The sequence below is a fragment of the Triticum aestivum genome, chromosome 4B (assembly GCF_018294505.1).
Source record: "Triticum aestivum cultivar Chinese Spring chromosome 4B, IWGSC CS RefSeq v2.1, whole genome shotgun sequence".
NCBI lineage: Eukaryota > Viridiplantae > Streptophyta > Magnoliopsida > Poales > Poaceae > Triticum > Triticum aestivum.
In genome coordinates, this window is record NC_057804.1 from 511,848,817 (window position 1) to 511,874,883 (window position 26,067).

The 26,067-nt window shown below is 41.2% G+C and overlaps 1 protein-coding gene across 1 annotated transcript; it reads left to right on the forward strand.

Annotated features, from left to right (window-relative positions):
* Positions 1-1,606: 1,606 nt before the first annotated feature.
* On the forward strand, positions 1,607-22,718 carry LOC123092984 (DExH-box ATP-dependent RNA helicase DExH14). The gene is made up of 49 exons (XM_044514857.1): positions 1,607-1,996; positions 2,088-2,140; positions 2,262-2,421; positions 2,609-3,050; positions 3,130-3,195; positions 4,375-4,479; positions 4,559-4,858; positions 5,268-5,384; positions 5,501-5,560; positions 5,675-5,746; positions 6,505-6,621; positions 6,715-6,876; positions 7,115-7,180; positions 7,256-7,408; positions 7,489-7,572; positions 8,024-8,098; positions 8,174-8,305; positions 8,385-8,450; positions 9,147-9,212; positions 9,301-9,423; positions 10,372-10,521; positions 10,868-11,080; positions 11,173-11,328; positions 11,412-11,636; positions 11,716-11,817; positions 11,917-11,997; positions 12,089-12,169; positions 12,797-13,000; positions 13,084-13,200; positions 13,647-13,769; positions 13,839-13,928; positions 14,006-14,131; positions 14,248-14,310; positions 14,573-14,661; positions 15,384-15,474; positions 15,863-16,012; positions 16,095-16,286; positions 16,425-16,490; positions 16,562-16,717; positions 16,801-16,944; positions 17,359-17,426; positions 17,514-17,679; positions 17,788-17,850; positions 19,043-19,138; positions 19,233-19,400; positions 19,551-19,721; positions 20,228-20,374; positions 21,712-21,843; positions 22,326-22,718. Exons 1-49 carry the CDS (start codon positions 1,890-1,892, stop codon positions 22,404-22,406), a joined length of 6,237 nt encoding a protein of 2,078 aa, XP_044370792.1. The 5' UTR covers positions 1,607-1,889; the 3' UTR covers positions 22,407-22,718.
* The last annotated feature ends 3,349 nt before the right edge of the window (positions 22,719-26,067 follow it).

Below are 26,067 nucleotides of genomic sequence, written 5' to 3' on the forward strand. Positions count from 1 at the left end.
GGCCGAATATGCTGGCTCGGTCGATTGGCCAGGGTGAGGAATAAGTAATTCCTCACCCTGGGTGCCTAATAGAATATCTCTCTCTCTCTCTCTCTATATATATATATATAATATAAAATGTATGAAAAAATGAGATCAATACATATTTTTAGAAAATACAAATTATGTATTTATAAAATGTTAAGGAATTATAAAAATATATTTCTGATGATACTAAAAATTTACGACACATATGAAAAAACTAGACACGTGTTGATAAAATAAGAAAGCCAAAGAAAGAAGGAAAAAAAACTCGAAGACAAAAGAAAATAGTAAAAAAAATAAAATCAAAGAAAACTGGTGCAAACAGTAAAACCCAAAAAAACACAGGAAAAAAACTCACGCAGAGGTAGCTACAGTATTGGGCTGGTGCTATCTGCGCTAGAGGCGAGCCGGAGCTACATCTCATAATAAGCGAGATATAGCCGAAATCACTAATTAAGGAGTACTTCTTGCGGAGATCACTCCAACTTCCCCAGGTTGCGACAAGTGGTGGCTGCATGTGCGCCACTTGTCGCAACCTGGGAGTTTTTTCTTTTTTCGTAGATCCATTTATTCAAAATGTTTTATCTCTTAAACCGTGCGTCCAAATCTCAAACCGCTTTCGCCATTGGATTCCTCGTGTCAAGATCTTCAAAACTAGATCCCATGTTGATAGGTTTTGATGGACTTTTTTTCACGAAAAAACAGACGGAAAAATCGATGAAAAAACCGAACCAGGAACACGGTTTTTTTTCCTTTTCCGATAGAGGCACGCCCGTGCCTCTGACGAAATCACAATTGTGCCTCTCGCGGAAGCAAAACTGTGCCTCTCGCGAAAGAAAAAAAAACAAAAAACACGTTCTTTTTCCTTTCTGAAAGAGGCATGCCCGTGCCTCTCGCGAAAGCACAACCGTGCCTCTCGCGGAAGCAAAGTCGTGCCTCTCGCGAAAGAAAAAAAACAGAAAACACGTTTTTTTTCCTTTCCGAAAGAGGCATGCCCTCGCGAAAGCACAACCGTGCCTCTCGCGGAAGCAAAACCGTGCCTCTTGTGAAAAAAAAATGCGTTTTTTTCTCTTTCTAAAAGAGGCACGCCCTTGCCTCTCGCGAAAACAAAACCGTGACTCTCGCGAAAAAAATGAGTTTTTTGCGCAAAAAAAATATTTTTTGGTCAAAAAGTTAGGGAAGACCGGTAGAAAACCAAAACGTCAAAAAAACCCGGAAAAAAACCGTTTAAAAAGCCGAAATCACGTGCGAAAAAATAAAAAAAACAAAATTCGGAGGAAGCGCCCAGAGCGCGACACGTGGCGAACGGCTGAGAGCGCGCCAAATGGCGCTGATAGTTGCGAGGCTCCCGAAGAAGCGCTCGTTAATTAGTTGCTGCCAGATATATAGCTCCGCGGTATTTGCTGCCTGTCATCCATCCGGCACTGATTTTGGGCTTCCATCCCCGGCTTCAGCCCTGCTTTGTTCTGTTTGGTGGTCAGCTGGGCTTGTGTCTTCGGCTCAAAAACAAAAGAAAAAAAGCTGGGCTTATGTCTAGCCATTCTCAGAAAAAAAAAAGAAGAAGCTGGGCTTGTGTCTAGCCAATAGAGAGGGCGAGGGTAGGGAGGTAGGAGTAGAAGCGAGGGGAGGGCGAGCCGCACGGAAACGAAGCAGCACCAGTCCACCACCGTCCACCGGCGCAGGCGCTTCCGTGCGGCGCAAGTTCGGCGCGGGGCGTCTCCCTCCGTCACCACCAGGACGGGATCCAGAGTCCAACCCAAGTCAATCACTCCCAAACTCGCATCCATCGCCTCTCCACTGCTCCCGCCGCCTTCCTCCGCCCGAAACCCCTCGCCGCCGACTCGCCGAGGCGATCCGACTCCGAGATGCTGGCGCCGCTCCCTCGCCTGACGGGCTCCCTCCGCCCCCACTTCGACGCCGACCAGGCCTACCTCCTCCGCAAGGCCGCCCTCCAAGCCCGCGCCCTCCCAAGGTATCACCGCGCTTATCCCCTTCCCAACCCCAATTTCAGTCACCCGGCCCGAATCCGTGGTATCCCTTACGCTTTCGTGCTGTCTTCGCAGGCCGCATGACGAGTGGGCGCTCGCCCGGAGGTTCGTGCCCAACTGGGACGACGGTAACTACCCCAAAACCCTCCCCGCCTGCGCTCGGCTGCTAGAGCCGACGCGACGGATTTGCGTGGGTGTGTGCGTGTCTCTCTGCGTTTTACTTTCTGAAGTTGCCACCCATTGTTGCAGCTCCCAGCGATGTGCGCCAGGCGTACAAGCAGTTTATCGGCGCCGTGGTGGAGTTGTTGAACGGGGAGGTGGTGTCTGAGGAACTCCAGCAGGTTGCTCAGGCTGTCTATAGGTTGTTTGGCACGGAGTCCGACACCACCCAGAAGCCCCTCCAGAGAAGGTATATGCTATTGGCTTTTTAAGTGGAGAGCCCTCACATTAGCTGCTTTGCTCTGAATGCTGCCCACCATGTTTCCATATTTTAAACATGGTTAAATTTAGGAAGAACATATGACATAGCATGTTGCAAATGCCGTAGATCCTTTTTTGCCGGAATCCTCTACTCATGATTTTATCTATCTCCGTAGGAATGAATTGGAACGACTTGTGGGCTACAGCGTGCAAGACTCAGTTCTGAAAAAGTTAGCTCAGTTAGCTCAGAAGCTCCATTCCCTTCAACGGGGGAGCATTCAGGAATTTGTACAGGAAGACACGAAGGTCGTAGATGGAGATGATACAAGTGAATTTGGGGCAAGCTTTGACTTCAAAGCACCTTCTCGTTTCATTATTGATGTTACGCTTGATGATGACCTACCATTGGGAAGTGGTGTATCGAGTTCATTTCAAGAGGAGCAGCATGATGCCAGCACTACATCTTGTAATTCAACTGCTTTTGCGGGTCCTGTGGATTTGAGGTGGCTAAAAGATCAGTGTGATCTGATAACTAGAAGTGGTGGCTCGATGCTCTCGGGAGATGAACTTGCAATGGCTTTGTGCAGAGTGCTACGTTCCAATAAAGCAGGCGACGAGGTGCTGCTATAATTTGCTTCCGGTATTCCCTTTGTTTATTGACTCAATCATTTAATATTACAACATTCCAACATTGCAGATAGCTGGTGAACTGCTGGACATGGTTGGGGATGGTGCCTTTGAAATAGTTCAGGATCTTCTTTCAGTAAGAGACCAATACCCTGTCATTATCTGCGTGCAGTTTATTTTGCATGGTTCTTCATACATGATACCTGGATCAAATAATTAAAATAATAATTAGCTGGATTCCTGCAACTACTACGACTTCTACTGATATTCAACAGGACATTATACCTCGTAGTCTTGCATCCTTGCAACTTATTAATGTGATATAAGCAAAACATGCCCGAGGATTCAGTTACTAGCAAATCACTTTATAACATTCAGAACCCTGGCTGGGCTACATGTCCAAAGGCTAATATCCGGCTAAAATTCAGGCAGCAAACTGGCCAGTGGAGGAAACCAGAAGTTCAGTAGACATTAATTAAGTTACTATGATTGTTGGTTACTCTTTTTTATGACCCAGTGCATTATGTGGCCTTGTTCTGTTCATCTTGATAACTCTCATTCATAAGAGAAAGATTTCTACAGTCTATCCCTTGTTTATCTCTTTAATCAGTTTGACACGTAATTTGTGCTTTCACTGTGGCAAGAATCGAGCAGCTATAGTTAACCCAGAAGAGTTCTTAAATTTGAGTCTCCCAACTGAACTATGAGATAGGTCAATCAGTTTTACAACGTAATGACTGCTGTTACTGCCAGTCCTTGCATTAACTTGTTAAAATCTGAACCTTAAACAGATCTTTGCAAGACCCCGAAGGCTATGTTGCCCTGATACGCTATGCAGTTATGATGATAAACTGTTGTAGCAGTATATATATGTACATGAGCATATGAGGCTATGAGAGACCATCTGCCATATGGTGCTTGAGGTGAAAAGTGAGAATGAGAGCCCCAGTGAGTAGCTATGCACATGTAGACTTGTCCTGCTCAAAATTTGGACCTTAAGGTATTGGATGTCAGTTATACATTCATCTCAGATTTTGTGTAACCAGCACCTGATGTTAGATTTACCATTTGAAAATGTGACACTGGTAGTGATTGTGGACTGACAGATGTTGCTACAAATATTCCTGTTGGCCTGCCTGCTTTCATTTGTCGAGTTAGAAGTTCAAGATTTCTGGCCATGATAGCAAAGCTCCTAGTTTATCGTTGCGTTGGTCAATAACAGGAGGCTTTCATTTGTTTGTGTTAACGAGCAACTTCACTTGTTTTGCCTGTCTAATGCAATGGAACTGATTGGTTATGTCATCATGGTCTGCAGCATAGAAAAGAGCTAGGGGATGCAATTCAGCATGGATTGACGATACTGAAATCAGAAAAGTTGTCTTCAAATAATCAGCCGAAGATGCCAACATATGGCACACAAGTAAGACTACTTCTATGAGTTTTCTGATGAAGTGGGTAATCCAGTGTTAAATGACTTCTCACATCCACTATGCCTGCAGGTAACAATACAAACAGAGTATGAGCGTCAGCTTGATAAGATTAAGAGGAAAGAGGGAAGGCGTGCCAAACGTGGTGCAGAAAATGGAATGAATGATTTTGGTGCTGACGATTTCTCATCCCTTCTTCTAGCAAGTGAAAGAAAGCAGCCATTTGATGACATGATTGGGACTGGAGAAGGGGAGAGTAGTTTCCAAGTAACTTCTCTTCCTCAAGGAACAACACGGAAACATATGAAGGGGTATGAAGAAGTGAAAATTCCACCAACTCCTACAGCACCATTGGGACCCAATGAGAAACTGGTATTCCTATAGCCTCTTTATGTCATGTACATACTTTTGTATTGCTTCGTGGATCCTTCCATATTTTTTTGAAAAGATTTAGTGAAAGAGGGTAACTCCTACATTACATTTAGTTTGAGGTGATTTTATGATCTCATGAAATGGTGAATGCCAAGTACCAACAAGAATCAATTTGCTCACATTTTCCTTGTGGTAGTTTACTGCATTAATCCAGTTGATTGAAATACTCATATTTGAATGCATGCATGCAATCTTCCTTCTTTTTTTATCTATATTTAATTCCGTAGCGAAATGGCTTAGCCTGCACCGAGTTAATTAGCCTTGAGCATCAGCAGATTTGAATAAATTGCTGACTGCGCACGTTACTGTTTTTTGTTGATTACAACACAACTTTCTTTGTTCTTTCCAGATTGAAATAAGAGAGTTGGATGATATCGCCCAAGCTGCTTTCCAGGGATACAAGTCACTCAACCGTGTTCAGAGCCGTATTTTTCAAGCCACATACAACACCAATGAGAACATTCTAGTGCGTAATTAAATCCACTATATGTGCAGTTGCACTTTCCATGCTCAAGAAGAGAGCTTGTGCCATTAAGTTTATGTGTACCACTGTTGTCATAGCTAACTTGCATAAATGTTCAGGTTTGTGCTCCGACGGGTGCTGGCAAAACAAATATTGCAATGATTGCAGTTCTTCATGAGGTATATACCTTGGTAAAACCTGCATAGTTGTTATGAAGTCTTGACTTTCTGAACCTTATCAGCGATTTTTTCCCGAATCTTGTTGACGGGTTCTGCTTATTGATTAATCTACAGGTTAAACAGCACTTCAGGGAAGGCATTTTGCATAAAAACGAGTTCAAGATAGTGTATGTTGCACCAATGAAGGTATTCTTCTTCCTACATACTCTGTTCTTGTTGGATGCTCTTATCATAGTCACTGGATTCGTTAGACAAGGCATGGAACCCTGATCTAGATCAGGGTCCGAACCGCTCCAGATAGAAGATGGTTCGCCATCCAATTCTTTGAAAAGATGGAACCACACTGTGTCTGCTCAACCCATGCTGCCTCCGCCACTAGCCGACCATGCTATTACGGTGGCTGCTCAACCCTTCCAATGTGCTTGCTGTACCATGCACCTTTGACTACAGCTGCCCTCGCGCCGCCATGGACAAGATGGTTGAGGAATGAATCGGGAGAAGTAGAGTTGTGGCTGCAACTGCAGTTCTGGAGGAAATTAATCAGTAGAAGTACAGCAGAGTAGTGGCTGCAAATTCAAGTTTGGAGGAGGGCTGTGACTTCTGGAGTGCAGGGTGAGAGGCATAACAGAGCAGTGGCAGCGGGTGGCTTTGGGTTAACAGCCACTGAGAATGTACAGAAGACAATTTTTTTGTTGGGCTGGGCTGGCAACTGCCCAGGCCCCCCTCTGTGTTGCTATGTGTACAAAATCCATTGATCCCTACACATTGCTTATCAAGTTTTACTGATTAGCGAACCCCATGTTTGATTCGCGAATCGGAGATGTGCACCCTCTAAGCGAAGCCGATTCGTATTAGGTAGAAAATTGCGAACCACAAATTTGAATTGTGGATCAGGTAACTATGGTTCTTATGATCACTATATTTATCAAAATTGTGTTATGTAGGCCTTGGCTGCAGAGGTAACGGCAACATTTGGTCGTCGACTATCTCCATTGAACCTGGTTGTTAAAGAACTTACAGGCGACATGCAGTTGACCAGAAGTGAGATTGAGGAAACACAGGTATTATCTTTATTTGTTTCATTATTTAAACTTGTGTTTCCGAGCTGTACTTTTTTTAACCTTGTGAACTGTATTTATTTGTGCATTACCCAGATGATAGTGACTACTCCTGAGAAGTGGGATGTCATTACACGCAAAAGCAGTGATATGGCACTGTCAATGCTGGTCAAGCTGATAATCATTGATGAAGTGCACCTGCTAAATGATGATAGAGGGTCAGTAATTGAGACACTAGTTGCTCGAACTCTTCGCCAGGTCAGTTTTGGAGAGAAAAATAGGAGCCCATCTATTCGCTTGTTATGATCAAAGGGGTGCTTATATTTAACGATTTCAAAAAGTAAACTATAAATCTTTGTAAAAACTATAAAAAATAATAAATGGACAGACTTAAATTGACTACATTCTCATAGGACCATATCATATGCCTGTTCTTCTCTAGATATTGTTTCTTGTTATGTCTGATCCATATTTATGAGTGATCTGAATTTGACAGGTTGAGTCCATGCAATCAATGATTCGCATTGTTGGCCTATCTGCTACACTGCCTACTTACAAAGAGGTTTGTTACCTTCAATATCATGTCCTCTACCTGAGTACATGCAATTAATTAAACCATGGGGTTTCTCATTTTCAGGTTGCAGAATTTTTGCGGGTTAATGCAGATACTGGCCTTTTCTACTTTGACTCGAGTTACCGTCCAGTTCCTCTTGCTCAACAGTACATTGGAATCACTGAAAGGGATTACGCCAAGAAAAATGATCTATTCAATAGTATTTGCTATGACAAGGTCTCTTTTCTTTTGTATCGTAGTTCCATCTGGATTCTGTCATTCATACAGATCTTTTTAACACTATATCAACTTGTTAGGTTGTGGAGTCCATTAAACAAGGTCATCAAGCATTGGTTTTTGTTCATACCCGCAAGGATACAGGGAAAACCGCTAGAACCCTAGTAAGTAATAGTTTTCTAATAAGAGGATTTTTGCGTGTGGTAAATGTTACTCCCTCTGTAAACAAACATAAGAGAGTTTAGATCACTAAAGTAGTGATCTAAATGCTCTTATATTTCTTTACGGAGGGAGTACTGTTTATCAAGTATCCTGGCATTGCCATACTTCTATATCTTCAATGTCTGCGCATCATTAAGCTTTTGTTTATCTGAAATTATCTGTTGTACTCGTGATTTACCAATATGCCAAGCTATATATCGTCCCGTGCAATGCTAACTTCCAGCAAGCCTTACTCCATAAGTTCTTTGAATGTAATAAAATTATGCTTCCATAGTGTTATTTATGTTTTCTATTTATAAGACACTCTTCAGGTCCTCTTGTTTCTTTTTTCTTGATATCTGTATTCATTTTTTAGTTGATTTCAGTTGCACATTCTTATATCATGCCTTGCAGATTGACCTAGCTGCAAAAGCAGGGGAAGTGGAGTTATTTTCAAATGCAGACCATCCCCAATACGGATTGATCAAGGTATACTTTACCATTCTGGTTTTATTATTAGCCTTAAATCTAGTAATTTTTATTTACCTAGTGTTGTGTTTGCAGAGAGATGTCAGTAAAGCCAAAAGTCGTGAAGTTATAGAATTTTTTGATTCTGGATTTGGCATACATAATGCTGGAATGATGCGTTCTGACCGAAATTTGATGGAGCGCTTGTTTGCTGATGGTCTCTTGAAAGTAAGTTGATGGTCTCTTGAAAGTAAGTTTCTGTGCAACCTTCATTAGTTTCAGTCATGTGCTAACTTATTTCGATTAGGTCCTTGTTTGTACAGCAACATTGGCTTGGGGAGTAAACTTACCAGCTCATACAGTTGTTATAAAGGTTAGTGTCTATTTGTTTTTTTTTTATTCCATAGAAACATTTTCCTTGGAATCTACATGACTTATTTCTTAACTAAATATTGGTAAAATAAATTACTGTCAGCATATGTATCACTAGTTATATTTTATTTAATTCCGTCTAGTAACTTCTTTAGGGGTGGTAAAGTAACTAATTATAGATACTGTTAATAGATAAAAGTGTTATTTGGAAAGGTCATACTAAAAAAACTCAACAGTTTAGTGACTTGTTTAGAGGTAGTAAACTCAGTATATATAGATACTATTAAATACTACCTCCGTTCCTAAATACAAGTCTTTCTAGAGATTACACTATGAACTACATACGGATCAAAATAGGTGAATCTACACTCTAAAATGTGTCCATATACATCCGTATGTAGTTTTGTAGTGGAATCTCTACAAAGACTTATATTTAGGAACGGAGGGAGTAGATAACAGTGTTCCTTGGAAAGGTCATACTTAAATTATCTCTGCAAAAGGTGATAGTAAAAAAACTTAGTTCAGTTGGTTTAGATGGATGCAGATCAATACCCTTCTTATGATTGTGCTATCTTGAATACATTTTTTGGCTGATCCAAGGATGCCAACATATGTTTCCAGTTGTCTACAATCTTTTTTCCCACAATGTACTGCACTGCTGGCCTGCTGCATAAAGTAATATATTACCAACAAACAGGGCACACAATTATATGATGCTAAAGCTGGCGGATGGCGAGATCTGGGGATGCTCGATGTGATGCAGGTACCTCCCTGAACTTGTCGTGATTTTGCATTCCTTCATTTCTATTACTCAAATATTATATTCTAATGCTCTTTCATTTCCTTATTAGATCTTTGGACGTGCTGGGAGGCCACAGTTTGATAAAAGTGGTGAAGGAATTATTATTACGACGCATGACAAATTGGCCTATTACTTGAGATTATTGACTAGTCAGCTTCCAATAGAAAGCCAGGTCAGCAAACATGTGACCTTTTACAATGGAGGATATTAGAACAAGCTGTGAACGATATCAATCAAATATTCTTCTGTGTCCAGTTATAGGTTAGAAGATTGAGTTGTAGAGGCGGTGTATCCGGTGAAACTGTGCGGTTTGGTGGAAATTCCGAAAAATAAACCTTAGAAGTTCTAATTTTCTTGAAAAATGACAGTGTAGTGGGGGATATATTCTAGAGCTCTGCAAATATCATGGTCAAACTCAATCAAATAGGTGGGACATGAAGAGGAGTACTTGCTGGAATAGTGTCACACTTTGTTGACTAGTATTTGTCCTGTATATTCGATCGATTTTGCCCTTGAAAATACACAGAGGACCCTCCCCTACATCTGCTATTCTTTTTCATAGAATTTTTCTTCCCTCTCTATCTCTCTAAGTCTATGGTGAGCTTTTCACTGCACATTTTGTTTTATACCTTGTTTTTTGTGCTACCTTGCATCTCTTCCAAGTTGCATCTCCTCATCCCCACCTCAACAAAATCTTGGTTTGTCATGGCATTAGATAAGTACACGGACCACTGTGGATGATCTAATACTAATTAATTTCCTTACCACGGTAGTTTCTTAGGACTAGTTAATACTCCCTCCGTTCCTAAATATTTGTCTTTCTAGTCATTTCAAATGGACTACAACATACGGATGTATGTAGACATATTTTAGAGTGTAGATTCACTCATTTTGCTCCGTATGTAGTCACTTGTTGAAATATCTAGAAAGACAAATATTTAGGAACGGAGGGAGTAGTTACTAATACCTTAAACATTGCTAATTTGCAAAGTTAGTTTCTTATTTGCTTGTAGTCTTGGCAAGTTTTTTCTTTTTGAAATGTAGCCTTGGCAAGTTGGTTGATTGCTGTAAGTTCTTTCCAGTCCACGCTTAATTTTTCGTGACCACAATTATTTTGCAGTTCCTTGGATCATTGAAAGATAATTTGAATGCTGAGGTTGCCTTGGGAACTGTAACAAATGTCAGGGAGGCCTGTGCCTGGCTTGGCTATACATACTTATTTAGAAGGATGAAGACTAATCCTCTGGTGTATGGGATAACTTGGGAAGAGGTGATATTTCTCCCACTGTTCACACTTTTTTTTATGTATAAAATCAATATCACTCTTTTCAGTGGATGGCAAATTTTCTAGTGTGGTTTTTGATATCATCTGAGTAAAATAACTGAAAAGCAGTCCTTGTACATATATTCTTTTAACATCTGTTACACTGTCATAGTTCTTTTTAACGCATTAATTCTTTCAGAAATAAGTCATGGTCCCTGTATTCTTAAGAACAACCATTTTGTATCATGTCAGAAACTAGATAATTTATTACTCTTTGAGGTGTTTCACTGAACATATTGGTACCCAACACTTCTTTGATTGTGACAACATTTTAACTTGTCTAACCATTAAGGTGATCGGAGATCCTTCCATGGGTGCCAAGCAACGGTCATTTATTATTGATGCTGCACGTTCGCTAGACAAGGCTAAGATGATGCGCTATGATGAAAAGAGTGGCAACTTCTACTGCACAGAGCTCGGTCGAATTGCAAGTCACTTTTACCTTCAGTACTCCAGTGTTGAGACATACAACGAGATGCTTCGTCGTCACATGAGTGAAAGTGAGGTAGGCAGTTGGTTTATCTCCTTTTGTGGTTTCTTTGTTACAGCTTGTGATGCTCGTGAAGTTTTATTGACGTTTCTTGATACCTACCTCAGGTGATTAACATGGTGGCCCATTCCTCTGAATTTGAAAATATCGTAGTTAGAGAAGAAGAACAAGATGAATTAGAAACACTTGCCAGGAAAGCATGCCCATTGGAAGTTAAGGGTGGGCCGACTGACAAGCATGGGAAAATTTCAATTCTCATACAGGTTACTGTTGAAGAACTGTCACTTTTTTCATTTAGTTTGAGTCCAGGAACATTCCTAAGTTGAGGAATTTGATCTATTTTCAGGTTTTTATTTCCCGTGCCTCAGTTGACAGCTCCTCCTTACACTCTGATGCCCAATACATTAGTCAAAGCTTGGGTCGCATTATGAGGGCGTTGTTTGAGATTTGTCTGCGAAGGGGGTGGTCTGAGATGACATCCTTATTATTGGAATATTGCAAGGCCGTAGATCGCAAAATATGGCCACATCTCCATCCACTTAGGCAGTTCGATAGGGACATTTCTCCTGAGGTTGCTATTGGTCATCACTTTTTTTTACCATATCGTCTTTCTCTCGTTTCCCAAATATAATTAATGCTCTCTGAACTAGATATTGTGGAAACTTGAGGAAAGAAATGTGGACCTGGACCGTCTTTATGAAATGGAGGAAAATGACATTGGAGCCCTCATTCGTTTTTCTCATCAGGGAAGGGTATGTGTAGACTTACAAGTCATGCATATATGGTTGATTCTATTAGTTTGAGCTAGTGACTATACCTGATGAAGTTAACACTTTTTTTTTCTACTGAAGTTGGTTAAGCAGTATGTTGGATACTTCCCACATGTCAACTTATCTGCTTCCGTTAGTCCAATCACCAGGACTGTTCTGAAAGTAAGAGCTGGTGTCAACTCAATTATTCTGATGTTTTTTCTTAAATTAGTTCATTATTTACCACTTACGCGATTACTATGATAATTTATAGGTGGACCTGCTTATAACTCCTGAATTTGTGTGGAAGGATCGTCACCATGGCATGTCACAACGATGGTTGATTATTGTGGAGGTGTGTTAATCTACACATATTATGTTTTTGCACCTGACACTAAATCGTTTTAGAATTGTAGCAGAGTTGAAAAAACTTATCTAATGTATAGTACTGGACTATGGTTAGTGTGCTTACAGTTTGGTGTGATTATTTGAAGATGCCACTGATATGACTGTGCTTAGAGACTAGTAACTGCAGAGATGGACATACATCTATATACATCGTCATCATTTTTGGACTTAAGACATGAGCTCATTGTGCATGCAGTTGTATTAAGAACTGTACAGTGGATCAAATTCTGTAACTTCCATTTATGGTTGCCAATCTAAATTTGTCCCATTCAGTGTTAAGTTAGTTACTATTGGATGCATGTATAGATATGTGACATTGTGTACCAGCAACTGATAAGGGCCAAAGAATTAGCTTATACTCCCTTTGTTCCAGAATATAAGGTGTATCGATTTTCGTGCAAGTCAAACTTGTGTATGTTTGACCAAGATTATAGAGTAAAATATCGACATCTACTTATAAAATAAATAAATTATGAAAATACTTTACGTGATGGATCTATTGATACAAATTTGGTAATGTAGATATTGGTATTCTTTTCTAAAAACTTGGTCAAACATGCACATTTGTTTTCAGGATTCTGAAAATGATACTATTTATCATTCGGAGCTCTTCACACTGACAAAGAAGATGGCAAGAGGTACACCTACAAAGATGTCTTTTAATATACCGATCTTTGAGCCTCATCCGCCGCAGTACTATATCCGAGCTGTATCAGACTCCTGGCTGCATTCGGAGTCAATCTTTACCGTCTCATTTCATAATCTTACCTTGCCTCAGGTGAATTTAGCAATATCTTATGTCAGTTCCACAGTGTTTACATTCCACTGTCAAATCTTGAATTCTGCATGTGTTTCCTGCAGACACAAATAACACACACTGAACTTTTGGACTTGAAGCCTCTTCCACTGAGCGCTCTTGGCAACAAAGCATACGAAGATTTGTATAGATTTACCCATTTCAATCCCATACAAACACAGGTGCACTTTGGATTCCATTTATCTTTTGTCTTGGTTGTTTCATGCTATGTTTCAGCATGCTAATGCTAGTGTATTTACACCACATAACTTTCTAGTTAAATGTTTTCGATACTTCAGTTCAGTATTCCTACAGCAATTTACCAATCTGTTTCCTATTAGTGGAAGTTATCAAATTCTTCCTCCGTTCCTAAATATAAGTCTTTTTAGAGATTCCAATATAGACTACATACGGAGCAAAATGAGTGAATCTACACTCTAAAATATGTCTATATACATCCGTATGTAGTTTCTATTGAAATCTCTAAAGACTCATATTTAGAAACGGAGGGAGTATTCCTTTTGCTGTATGATGCCTGGTGCATACACTGTTTGTGCCGGCTGATTCCAGCTTAATGTACCTTTTCCTTTAATGCATATACTTTCTGCCTGATGATTTTGTTTTCCAGGCTTTCCATGTTCTTTATCACACTGAAACCAATGTGCTCTTGGGAGCACCAACTGGGAGTGGCAAGACAATTTCTGCAGAACTAGCAATGCTTCATCTTTTCAATACCCAGCCGGACATGAAGGTTTGTTGATTGAATTCCTGTATAAAGCCGAGATATTTTTTGGCATTGATATGTTTGACACCTTTTCAGGTAGTTTACATTGCTCCTCTAAAGGCTATAGTGCGAGAAAGAATGAATGATTGGAGACATCGGCTTGTTACTCAGCTTGGGAAGAAGATGGTTTGTAGCATTCCATCTTCTTTTCTGCCACCAATACATCATCGTGCTTAATGTAATTGAAGTGATGCTTTTGGCAGGTTGAAATGACTGGTGATTTTACACCAGACATGGTGGCCCTATTATCAGCTGATATCATAATTTCGACCCCCGAAAAGTGGGATGGGATTAGTCGCAGTTGGCACAGTAGAAGTTATGTTATGAAGGTCTAATTTTTTTATTTCTGCGTTGGCTATTTTCTGTTTTGCTCTGTTTCTGTAAATTATACGGAGTATATAATTTTATTTTAAGTTGCACTGACTTGTTAGCTTGCTGATGATAGGTTGGACTCATGATATTAGACGAGATACATCTTCTTGGAGCTGACCGTGGGCCTATTCTTGAGGTAACCCTTCCATACGCACAACTTGATAAATGCTTCTACTAAATTACACTGTAGGCTGCCTATGAACTCAGACTCTTGTTGATCGTTAACATATTATATGGCCTCTCAAGTAACTTCATTTACTTTGTACTACTATATCTCAACATTGTACAACTTATCGTCTTTTACATTGATTCACCTCAATACCATATGTTCTGCTGTGTTTATCCTTCTTTGAAGGTGTCCTTACAATTGTTTACAATGGTGAAACTTCTTATTTCAGGTCATCGTATCAAGAATGCGATACATATCATCACAAACAGAACGTTCAATTCGGTTTGTTGGTTTATCAACAGCATTAGCCAATGCTCGGTATGTTTCAAAGGGATACTTTGGCTTGCATTTCTCTCTATCCGCTAGTACATCAGAATATCCTTATCTACACTGTAATTTTATAAAGCTATCTATGTGCTTTATGAGTTCTTCCCACGTATGAACTGCAGCAACAATGCCATGCCATCATACATGCACCAGTGTTAAATCGTATTTGACCAGTGGCTCCCCTGGTTGGGGGGGGGGGGGGGGGGGGTCCTGATCAATGGATTCAATTAAGTGTACACATATTTTAAGAATAAATCCTATGACATGAATGCTAGGACTACTCTCAGTGTATTTGAGAATCATAGGTGTTATCATGTAGGACACGGATTTGGTGCTCTCAACAACTTGAAAGTGTTGTTTCTCATCTTTTTACTGATATGTATCGTGCAAAAAACAAGTGTATTAGCAAAAAAATCGTACAAAAGCATGTCCATTTACGAGCTGTACACGATGAATGACTAATACAGTTAGAAAACACAAAAAATCTTATGGTTGCATAGATTTTGCTAGTACACCTACTTCTATGGTATGTACATCTATGTTATTTTTCCACCTTCGAGCATGTTATGCACGTATATTCTTTTCTTCACCTTCGAGCATGTGGGCCCAGGATAGGCTTTTGTCATGTATCTGTATTTATTTTCTTAATGTGTATATTTATACGATCACCGGATCACTTTTCTGTGTGGGCTGACCACTTGCATCTACTTCAGGGACTTGGCCGATTGGTTGGGCGTCAGAGATGATGGTCTGTTTAATTTCAAGCCCAGCGTGAGGCCTGTACCTCTTGAAGTGCATATTCAGGTAAGGAGGATTTCAGTTGTTCTGTAAGTTCCTTGTTTGGTTCAATAACAACTGCCCATATTCTCCAGTAGAGTCACTTTCCTCATGATGCTGGCTTTAGGCAAAAAGATACACACAACCATTGTTTTTTAAAGTTGTATTTTAAGAAACATATTCATTAATTAGTTCTTGTGCATTCTTGGATGAAACTTCTTTTAACCCGCGAGCAGATATTTAGGCAAGGTAATCGTTAGTTTTGTGTTACCTCGAGGAGAGAAAAATATTTCCGGTTCCCCATCTGTGGATAGTCAATTATTTATTTGATCGTTACATGTTTTGATATATCACAGCTTAAAAGAGGCTTCACAGTTTACATCATAAATTTGTATTGCCTTTTTTCCACAAACAGGGATATCCTGGGAAGTTCTACTGCCCGAGAATGAATAGCATGAACAAACCAGCATATGCAGCCATATGTACTCATTCACCTGATAAACCAGTTCTCATTTTTGTGTCATCACGTCGACAGACGAGACTTACAGCTCTTGATCTCATTCAGGTAGAATGCTGCTCTGTTTTTCTGTCACTAAGAAAGTATATAGCTGGCTACTATCTTATATGTGTTGTACTCTATATTGCAGCTTGCAGCATCTGATGAGAAACCAACGCAGTTCCTCAGCATGGCAGATAACTCTCTAGACATGATTCTTTCACAAGTCACTGATAGCAATTTGAGACATACACTTCAGTTTGGAATAGGTCTTCATCATGCAGGTCTAAATGATAGAGATAGATCCTTGGTTGAGGAACTCTTTTCAAACAACAAGATTCAGGTGTGCCTTGTTTGATAACTGAATTTCTTGCTAACAGGTTCTTTGTTCACTTCAGTATGGTTATTTGGCAGGGTCTATTTTATATGAACTTGGTCACATAGTTGAGCAAAATGTAAACATAATTTATTGTTTTGGCAGGTACTAGTATGCACTAGCACACTGGCTTGGGGTGTCAATCTTCCAGCTCACCTGGTCATAATCAAGGTGACATGATGCTTCACATTTTCTTCATCTTTGACGACATTTATCTGAGCACTCACTCCATTCTTTTGTAGGGTACTGAATACTATGACGGGAAAACAAAAAGATATGTTGATTATGTTATCACAGATATTCTGCAAATGATGGGTCGTGCTGGCCGGCCACAATATGACCAACATGGCAAAGCTGTTATTCTTGTTCATGAACCAAAAAAGAGCTTTTATAAGAAGGTAGCATGTTACTTTGTCTACCTAATGAACAGTCCGATGCTTATTCATCTTGAGTTTAATACTCACTATTGTAATTGTTTCAGTTCTTGTATGAACCGTTCCCTGTTGAAAGTAATCTGAGGGAGCACTTGCACGATCACATAAATGCAGAGATTGTTTCGAGCACAATTGGTAATAAAGAGGAGGCAATTATCTATCTTACTTGGACTTACCTATATCGCAGACTGGTATTTATCTTGTTCTCTTTCCTAACTATGTTCTTTTAACTTATACTCCCTCCGTCCGGAAATACTTGTCATCAAAATGGATAAAAGGAGATGTATCTAGACGTATTTTAGTTCCAGATACATTTTTTTATTCATTTTGATGACACGTATTTTTGGACGGAGGGAGTACTTAATTGGACAATTTTTCAAGTTCACTGTTTCAGGCTGTAATTTTCTCTGTGGTCAAAACCATAATTAACATGGATACTAAATACTTTACAATTGACGTACGTACATACGTTGGATATATACAGCTGTTGTGTTTTCCCGTTGGTTTAAACCTGTTACCCTCAAGCTATTGATAGAAGTCCTTCATTATATCGTTATGAATTTCTGATGTGGCTATATGCATCTATTGCAATGTCTGTTCGGCAGGTTGTTAATCCATCTTACTACGGATTGGAAGATACTGAAACATATACCTTGAATGCTTATCTCTCGAGGTGATAAACAAGGACCTCATTTAGCTTAGACCTGCCACTAGCTTTAACATCACATGACAGTCTGTCTATCCTGCTTTGTATAAATAGGTTAGTGGAAACTACACTTGAAGATCTTGAAGACAGTGGATGCATAAAAGTGGATGACCATTCTGTGCAGTCTTTAATTTTGGGGAAAATAGCTTCACAATATTACCTTAGTTACCTTACTGTCTCAATGTTTGGGTCAAATATTGGTCCCAATACATCATTGGAAGTAAGTAAAATTGATGCCTTACTTATTCGGCAGTTCTTTATTTGACTCTTGTAGCACCAGTTGATTTGGAATAGCTAGAGGATTAATAGCTCAGACTATTTTCTGCAGGCCTTTGTGCACATACTGTCAGCTGCTGCAGAATTCGACGAGCTTCCTGTACGTCATAATGAGGTGAGTTTACCTATGAACCCTTCTTTTCCAAAAACCAAGCATTCCTCCATTTTTTCTACAGAATGATTGAACATGGATTAAGTTCCTTCGACAAAGCCTGTCAGTCCTGACATGAAACTTTTGAAGGAAAAATTGCTAAGGACACTCAAATCCATGGCATTTGTTCTTTGTCACCCTAATTTTTGGCTTTGCTTCTGGGAAGCAAACAAACAAGAGAGATAGACTGGGTGACTAGAGGCGTGTATCTGCACCTATGTACCATATATGTAGATACTCAATGGAATGATGCATCACACCCATGTGCACACTTTGGCTTTGCATTTTGAAGAGGATCCATGGGGCTGGTGTAGCATATGCAATAGGGTGGAGGTGGCTGAAATGTCTCTTTTGCCCTTGTGTGTACCAGGCAATCACACCATGTTACAGTAGCCCCAACTGATTCGGTTGCATCAACTTTACCATTGCTTCCAATTGTCCAAAAAAGGAATTTCTTATGATGCAAATATTCTGCCACAGCCTAGTAAAAAGGCCAGAAAACAGAACACAAATTGTGCATCGTAGCACTAGATATACCTAAATTGTTAGCAATTCACAGAAGATCTTTTTTGTAGAATAGACAAGGCATAAAAAGCACAACTGTGTACTGCAGCATGCATCAGTCGGTCAGTCCATAGGTAATATGTTCACAAGTACGCATGCACAATGGAAAACAGAACTTTCACGTGATCCCTCCTAAGACAAACAATATCATAGTAATTTGTGCAGCGCGTTCTGGCGAATGCATTTCAGGAAAGCAACAAATTTAGAGTGTGAGCAACGGCGAATCTGAAATGTCTTGTCCAAATTTTGCCACATTAGAAGGATAGAGCAAACTGGTTTTCTTTTTATTCAAGGCAATTATCTACTCCCTCCGTTCCTAAATATAAGTCTTTGGAGACATTTCATTTTGGACCACATACGGAGTAAAATGAATGAACTACACTCTAAAATGCATCTATATACATCCGCATGTGGTTCATAGTGAAATCTCTACAAAGACTTATATTTAGGAACGGAGGGAGTATTTGTTTGGAGGTGGAAAAATACCATACATCCAGTCCATCAAAACATTATGATCTTAGTATAATACCCTGAACTTGATTTTGTCACAATGTTATCTCTCTGATTGCACTTATGTTTTTCTCCTATTCAGGATACCTTGAATCGAACACTCTGTGAAAAGGTCCCTTATTCAGTTGACCAGCACCACCTTGATGACCCACATGTTAAGGCTAATTTACTCTTCCAGGTAAGGGGAGTTCAACTGATGTTAAGGCTAATACATACTTTACAATGTACAGTGAGGTGCTAAGTACCTTCTTCTTTCCATGTTTGCCTTGCAGGCACACTTCTCCAGAGCAGAATTACCAATTAGTGACTATATCACTGACTTGAAGTCAATTCTTGATCAGAGCATACGTATTATACAGGCTATGATTGATGTATGTGCCAACAGTGGATGGCTTTCAAGTGCATTGACATGTATGCATCTCTTACAAATGATCATACAGGTGAATGCTGTTGATTCAGATTTTCTTTCATTTTGATGATCTGTGGTAGGCTGGCAGCTAGGTTCTGTACAGAAGGATAACACTGTACCAGTGTCAGAATTCCAAATAGGGTTTTTCTTTATGAACTGAACTTCAATTTTGTTTTATCAGGGTCTCTGGTTTGAGAGAGATTCATCACTCTTGATGTTACCATCCATGAATGATAACCTTCTAGATCATCTTAAAGGCAGGGGAGTTTCAACAGTTCTGAGCTTGCTAGATCATTCTCGTGAAGAATTACACAAGTTGCTTCAACCGTTTTCTGCTGCAGACTTGTATCAGGTACTACTTTGGACTTCCATTGCACTGCCTTTGGAAGAACACTCCTATGGAAGAACATTTGTTTCCCTATCGATCTTAGATATCTGCTGAAATATATGATTGGCAGTTACATATCTGTATTCCCATCTTTAGCATGGAACAGAAGTGCTACCAAATCTGCTATTGAAAAATTACCGAGAAATATTATTTGTGTTAGGCTCAGCCACTTATGCTTTTGTATTGTGCCCAAGAGTCTCTAGCCTCATAGTAGTGATAAGCATATTCTGTTTGGAACAAAAATGTTTTTGAAACCTTGGGTTTTCACGTAGTGTGGTGCAAGTCCACACTTTTCTTTTATCCAGTTCTCTTTTACGGCTTGTATTTTCTGAGAGGCACCTTTACAACTTGTATCACTGGATAGTTCATGTCATCCATGCAATAAAGGTCATTTGGTAATATCCTCGATTCCTCGTACCGCCAGATGGAAATAAAAATCATATTGTGAATATTATGTTTGTATCATGCAGGATCTGCAACATTTCCCTCGCCTTGATGTTAAAGTTAAGCTACAGAATGAAGATAAGGAGCAGTCAAAACCTCAAATGCTGAACATTAGAATGCAAATTAAAAATACACGTCGTTCGCCAAGAGTATTTTCCTCTAAATTCCCTAAGGTTAGTGACTATGTAAAATTGCTATGTTTTATAAGTACTGCTTGCATCTCATTGTCAAACATACGTCATTTTATCATTGGATCAGGCTGCTATTACATAAGTTAAACTTTTGTCCATTTATGGCCTCAAATGCAAGATTCTGTTATAGTGCTTTCTAATAATATACCAGCGAAAGTTTCACGACCTGCAAGTCATATCTATGGTATTATCTACTCCCTCTGTCCCATAACATAAGACGTTTTTTGACACTACACTGTCAAAAAACATCTTATATTATGGGACAGAGGGAGTTAATATAGTCGACAATATTTTACTGCATGCATCCCATGGCGACATATGCTTACAGGTGGATGGAGTAATTTTACAAAACCCTTTGACATAGTGGTACTTTCGAGAACTGTAATGTATGCTTCAGCGGTACTACCTCCGTCCGGGTTTATTGGTCCCCTTTGTAATTTGTGCTAAATTTTGACCAAAGATTTAATTGAAAAAATGTTAGTGCATGTCAACAAAAAATATATCGTTGGATTCGTATTTGAACATAGGTTTCAGTGATATAATTTTTGGTGGCATGCATAAATATTTTGTTAGTTAAATTTATGGTCAAAATTTGGCACATAATACAACGGGGACCAATAAACCAGGATGGAGGTAGTATTATACTATTCCCTCCGTTCTTATATTATGGGACGGAGGGAGTAGTAATGAGTAATCCAACATGATAAATATAGCCTCCAAGTTGGTGTTTGATTTAAAAGATTGGATAAACAAATCCACATGTAACTTTTTCAGTAATTTTTAAATATTTGAAATATTATACAATAACTTGATAGGTTTAATTGAAAGTTTCAGTGTACCAACAAGTAATTTAAGCTATCTCAGGGAAAGCCGCATTTCTCAGCCAGAAACCAATGTGCTAGGTGGCAAATAATGAAATAAGAATACATTATCTCACAACTCTGATTTGCTACTGGCATATCAAACTTGCCATGTGTCGATAATAATGAAGTCTCCCTAGAATTATTACCCTGTGCAATGAGAAAACGGGTGATAGATTCGGCAAAGCAAATAGCAGAAATCGACTATTTGGGTAGCTGCCAGTTTGACGTTTTTACAGAGCTTTCCGGTGTTCTAAGAAACTGTTTGTATACTCATGATATCTTGTGCTAATAATTGCCTTTTATACTTGTAACTGACTGTTACTATATTAGCTCCAATGTGGTACTCGTAAATCCTCTTTAGCTTCAATATTATTGCCTTTTGGACTTTTTATCAATGTTCGTTCCTGAAGTTCAATAAATGCCTTTGCATTTAACTTTCCATGCTGTTTTCTGTAGGCGAAACAAGAAGCCTGGTGGCTGGTCCTGGGGAATACTACAAGCTCGGAGCTATATGGTCTGAAAAGAATTAGTTTTGCAGATCGTGTGCTTAACACTCGCATGGAATTGCCACCGATGTTAAATATCCAGGTAATAATTCCTCCACATGTGAATTGCCAGGCTAAGCAAAGCTCAGTGCGAATATATTGCTCTGCTTGAGTGACTTGACGATTGTGCCGAAGAATTGTCTAATTTTTTTACTTAATAAATAATAATAATTGAGCAGCAATCTAAATGATGAGCCTTACTATGCTAGAGCCGACACCAAGTTGCCAATATATTAGCTCTACCATATACCTTTTACCCTTGCCATGTTTGGCCATTCGCTATGCATCTGTTGTTATTCAGGGCTTCAGTTTGTTGTATAAATGTTGAATCTGAACAATATGCAGACCTAATATGCCCATCCATAGTTCTTGGTGGATTCTGTCAGATTGCTGTATAAACTTGGGATCTAGGCAAATGCAGGACATGTTTTTTTTTCCAATGAAGACTCATGATTTCGTGTTGGCGTTGTGCTTAGATAATTACATGCACTTTTAAATGTTTTGACGAGAGGATACTCTTTTCAGGAGGCAAAGCTGATTGTTGTGTCAGATTGCTACCTTGGGTTTGATCAGGAGGTCTCCCTGGGGCATTTAGCGAAGGTCTAATCCAGATATTCAAAATCAAGCATGCTCCCATGCTCATCAGAGCCGTCTGGATTTCGCTGTTGAGGTTTACCTGAGTGTAGCTAACAACATGTCTCTTTTAATGCTTATATATACAAATCTATTGTGAGGTGGTTTTGGGCCTCCTACGATTTGTACACGTCTCCTTTTACTTTTCCATATGCCGTAATTGATATCCTTCACCTCGCTATCTATCTGTAACAGCGCTGCTCCGGCTTTGTTCGCACGGCTGAGTTTTTTTTTTGACGTGACCGTCTCATAGCATGCAATAGAAATAACTACATCCCTTTGTCAGTCGCGCCTGCTGTTGATTCTGTTTCCGGCAGACATATCATGGAGTTCGTCGGTATTTGGCAAAGTAGTTGTATATTTTGGAAATGAAACTCTAGTTTGATGTGCAAACTTCGTTGACTGAGAAATAGAAAATCCGAACTTTTGTAGAAGTAGCGGCAACTCCGGCTGTAAGACCAGTGGCACTGGGCTCCGACCACCGTCGACGAACAAAATGGTAGGCCGTTTGTGCTTTTCCGTTCGCATCAACTGAGCCAAGCGAGCATGCTAGGCAGTGGAAGGGGTGAGCATGACAGGCAGAGGCTATATACTCCGTTTCCATCCAGTCGCGCCGCCGTAGCAGCCTACTCTCCAATCACCAGAAGTTGTTAGTGATCTAATCGTTTCCATGAGTTTCTTTTAACACGGTACATATGCTCACACATACAAGTATACACTTAGAGCATCTCCAGCCGTTCGGCCCCCTAGGGCGCAGAAAAACCGCGCCCTGGGGGCGAGCCGGCGCTAGTTCGGCCCTGGGGCCGGCCTAGCTCCTAGTCACGCCCCTAGCCGCTCCCCAAGCCATGGCAAAATTCAAACATAGTCGTTTCCGCGCTCAAAATAGACGCCATAATCCGGCGATCAAGCGGACTAGATCGGCGTCTGGATGAGTTATGTTCGGCGTACAAAAAAGCGGGCAGTCTCGGCATCAGGAAAAGGACGGACGCGCGCATCAGGCGGCGAGGTCGGCCTCCGGCGTCGCCGGAGTCGGCGTGCGCGGGCTTGACGGGGCCTTTGTGCTTGGCGGCGTGGCTTCGGTGCTGCGGGCAGTCTCGGCATCATCAGCGGCCGGGCTTGGCGGCGGCGTCGGCGTGTGTGTGGGCGTCGTGGGCGTGGGCGGTGTCGCCGAGGGAAGCTGATCCAGGATGAGGCCAACATGCGTCCTGTACCACGCCTTCCGCCTCGTCGGTGCTCTGGAGCATGTCCGCCCCGCCGGGCAGGAAAGCCAGGTCGGTGTTCCTCTTCTTCGCGGGGACGTTGGTCCGGAGCAGGTCGAGCTTGACGGCGCTGGTCGACATCAACGCCGACCAACGCGCCTCGGTCTTCTCTTCACGAAGGGCGGCCCGGACCTGTGCGTCGGCGAGGCAGTGCTGGATGGACTCCTGCACGCGAGCTGTGGCCGCGTCGGCGTGTTTCCCCTTCTTGGCACCTTTGTTGCCGTCCGGCCGCCCATATGACGCGCCCGGAGTCGGCGTGTCAGGCTTGTAGGTCTCCTTGGCCTTCTCGATGGTGCGCCGGACTTCCGCCCATTTGTCACACTTGTCGATGCGCTTGTAGACGTGGAGGTACTTGAACTCGACGTCGCTGTTGCCCTGCCGGTACAGGCCGAACATGCGCATCAACTGCGCGGGGACGAACAAACAGTCGGCTTGTGAACGGCGAAAAGAGGCGGGAGAACGGTGTGGCATACCTAATCCTCCATGCTGGCGCCGCTCTCCGGCCGATCGACGACCTCCTCGACGATCCCGTGCCATTTGTTGCACGCCCCCTGGATACGCCCCCAATGGTTCGCCTGTCACGCCCAATATGCGACCCTATCCAAAAGGAACTCGAAGGTCCCACCAAGGATAGACCCGCATATTGAAACGCTTTTGCAAGGTGGATATCATTACATCAACATTACATAATAGATGGGGATACATACAAGAGGCAAACCATGCCACACGAATACAACATCACAATACATCAGAGCGTCATCCGACTACGGATGAAACACAAACAGAAACTCAAACGACATCCACCCTGCTAGCCCAGGCTGCCGACCTAGAACCTATCCCCTGATCGAAGAAGAAGCAGAAGAAGAACTTCAAAACAAGCAAATATCGCTCTCGCGTCATGATCATCGCATAACCTGTACCTGCAACTGTTGTTGTAGTAATATGTGAGCCACGAGGACTCAGCAATCCCATTACCATGGGTATCAAGACTAGCAAAGCTTAATGGGAAAGGAAGGAGTAAAGTGGTGAGGCTGCAGCAGCGGCTAAGCATATATGGTGGCTAACATACGCAAATAAGAGCGAGAAGAGAGCAAGCGGAACGATCGTGAAGCTAGCAATGATCAAGAAGTGATCCTGAACTCCTACTTACGTCAAACATAACCCAAAACCGTGTTCACTTCCCGGACTTCGCCGGAAAGAGACCATTACGGCTACACACGCGGTTGATGCGTTTTAATTCGGATCTGGTGTCAAGTTATCTACAACCGGACATTAACAAATTGCCATCTGCCTATAACCGCAGGCACGACTTTCGAAAGATTATACCCTGCAGGGGTGTCCCAACTTAGCCCATGATAAGCTCTCGCGATCAACGAAGGATATACCTTCTCCCAGGAAGACCCGATCGACTCAGAATCCCGGTTTACAAGACATTTCGACAATGGTAAAACAAGACCAGCAAAGCCGCCCGATGCACCGACAATCCAGATAGGAGCTGCACATATCTCGTTCTCAGGGCAACACCGGATGAGCAATCCGTACAACTAAAACCAGACCTCAAGTTTCCCTGAGGGGGCGCTGCAAAGGGCTCTAGTTCGGACCAACACTTAGACAAGCACTGGCCCGGGGGGGGGGGCTATAAAAAAGATGACCCTCGAGAGAGCGACTCCCAAGGGAAAAGTAGGTAGTGGTGAGGCAAATGGTAAAACCAAGGTTGGGCCTTGCCGGAGGAGTTTTATTCAAAGCGAACTGTCAAGGGGGTCCCATAAATCACCCAACCGCGTAAGGAACGCAAAATCCGGGAACATAACATCGGTATGACGGAAACTAGGGCGGCAAGAGTGGAACAAAACACCAGGCATAAGGCCGAGTCTTCCACCCTTTACCAAGTATATAGATGCATTAATTAAATAAGAGATATTGTGATATCCCAACCAAAATCCTGTCCACCATGGAGCAATCTTCAACTTCACCTGCAACTAGCAATGCTATAAGAGGCCTGAGCAAAAGCGGTAACATAGCCAAACAACGGTTTGCATAGGAAAGGTGTCAAAGGTTAGAGGTTCATGGCAATATGAGAGGCTTGATAAACAGGTGATAGGTAGCGTAGCAAAGCGATAGAACGAAGCAACTAGCATAGCAATGATAGTAGTGAGATCCAGGGTAGCGGTCATCTTGCCTGAAATCCTGCAAAGAAGAAGAACGAGTCCATGAAGAAGATGAAGCCACGAAGACGAACCAAGCGTAGACGAACGAATCCTCATGATCGCAACGAAACAGGAACTAACAAGAAGAAGCACACAACATAGTAAACACACCACACATAAACATGACATGATGCACAACCAAGTATGATGCATGACAAAGCTACATGA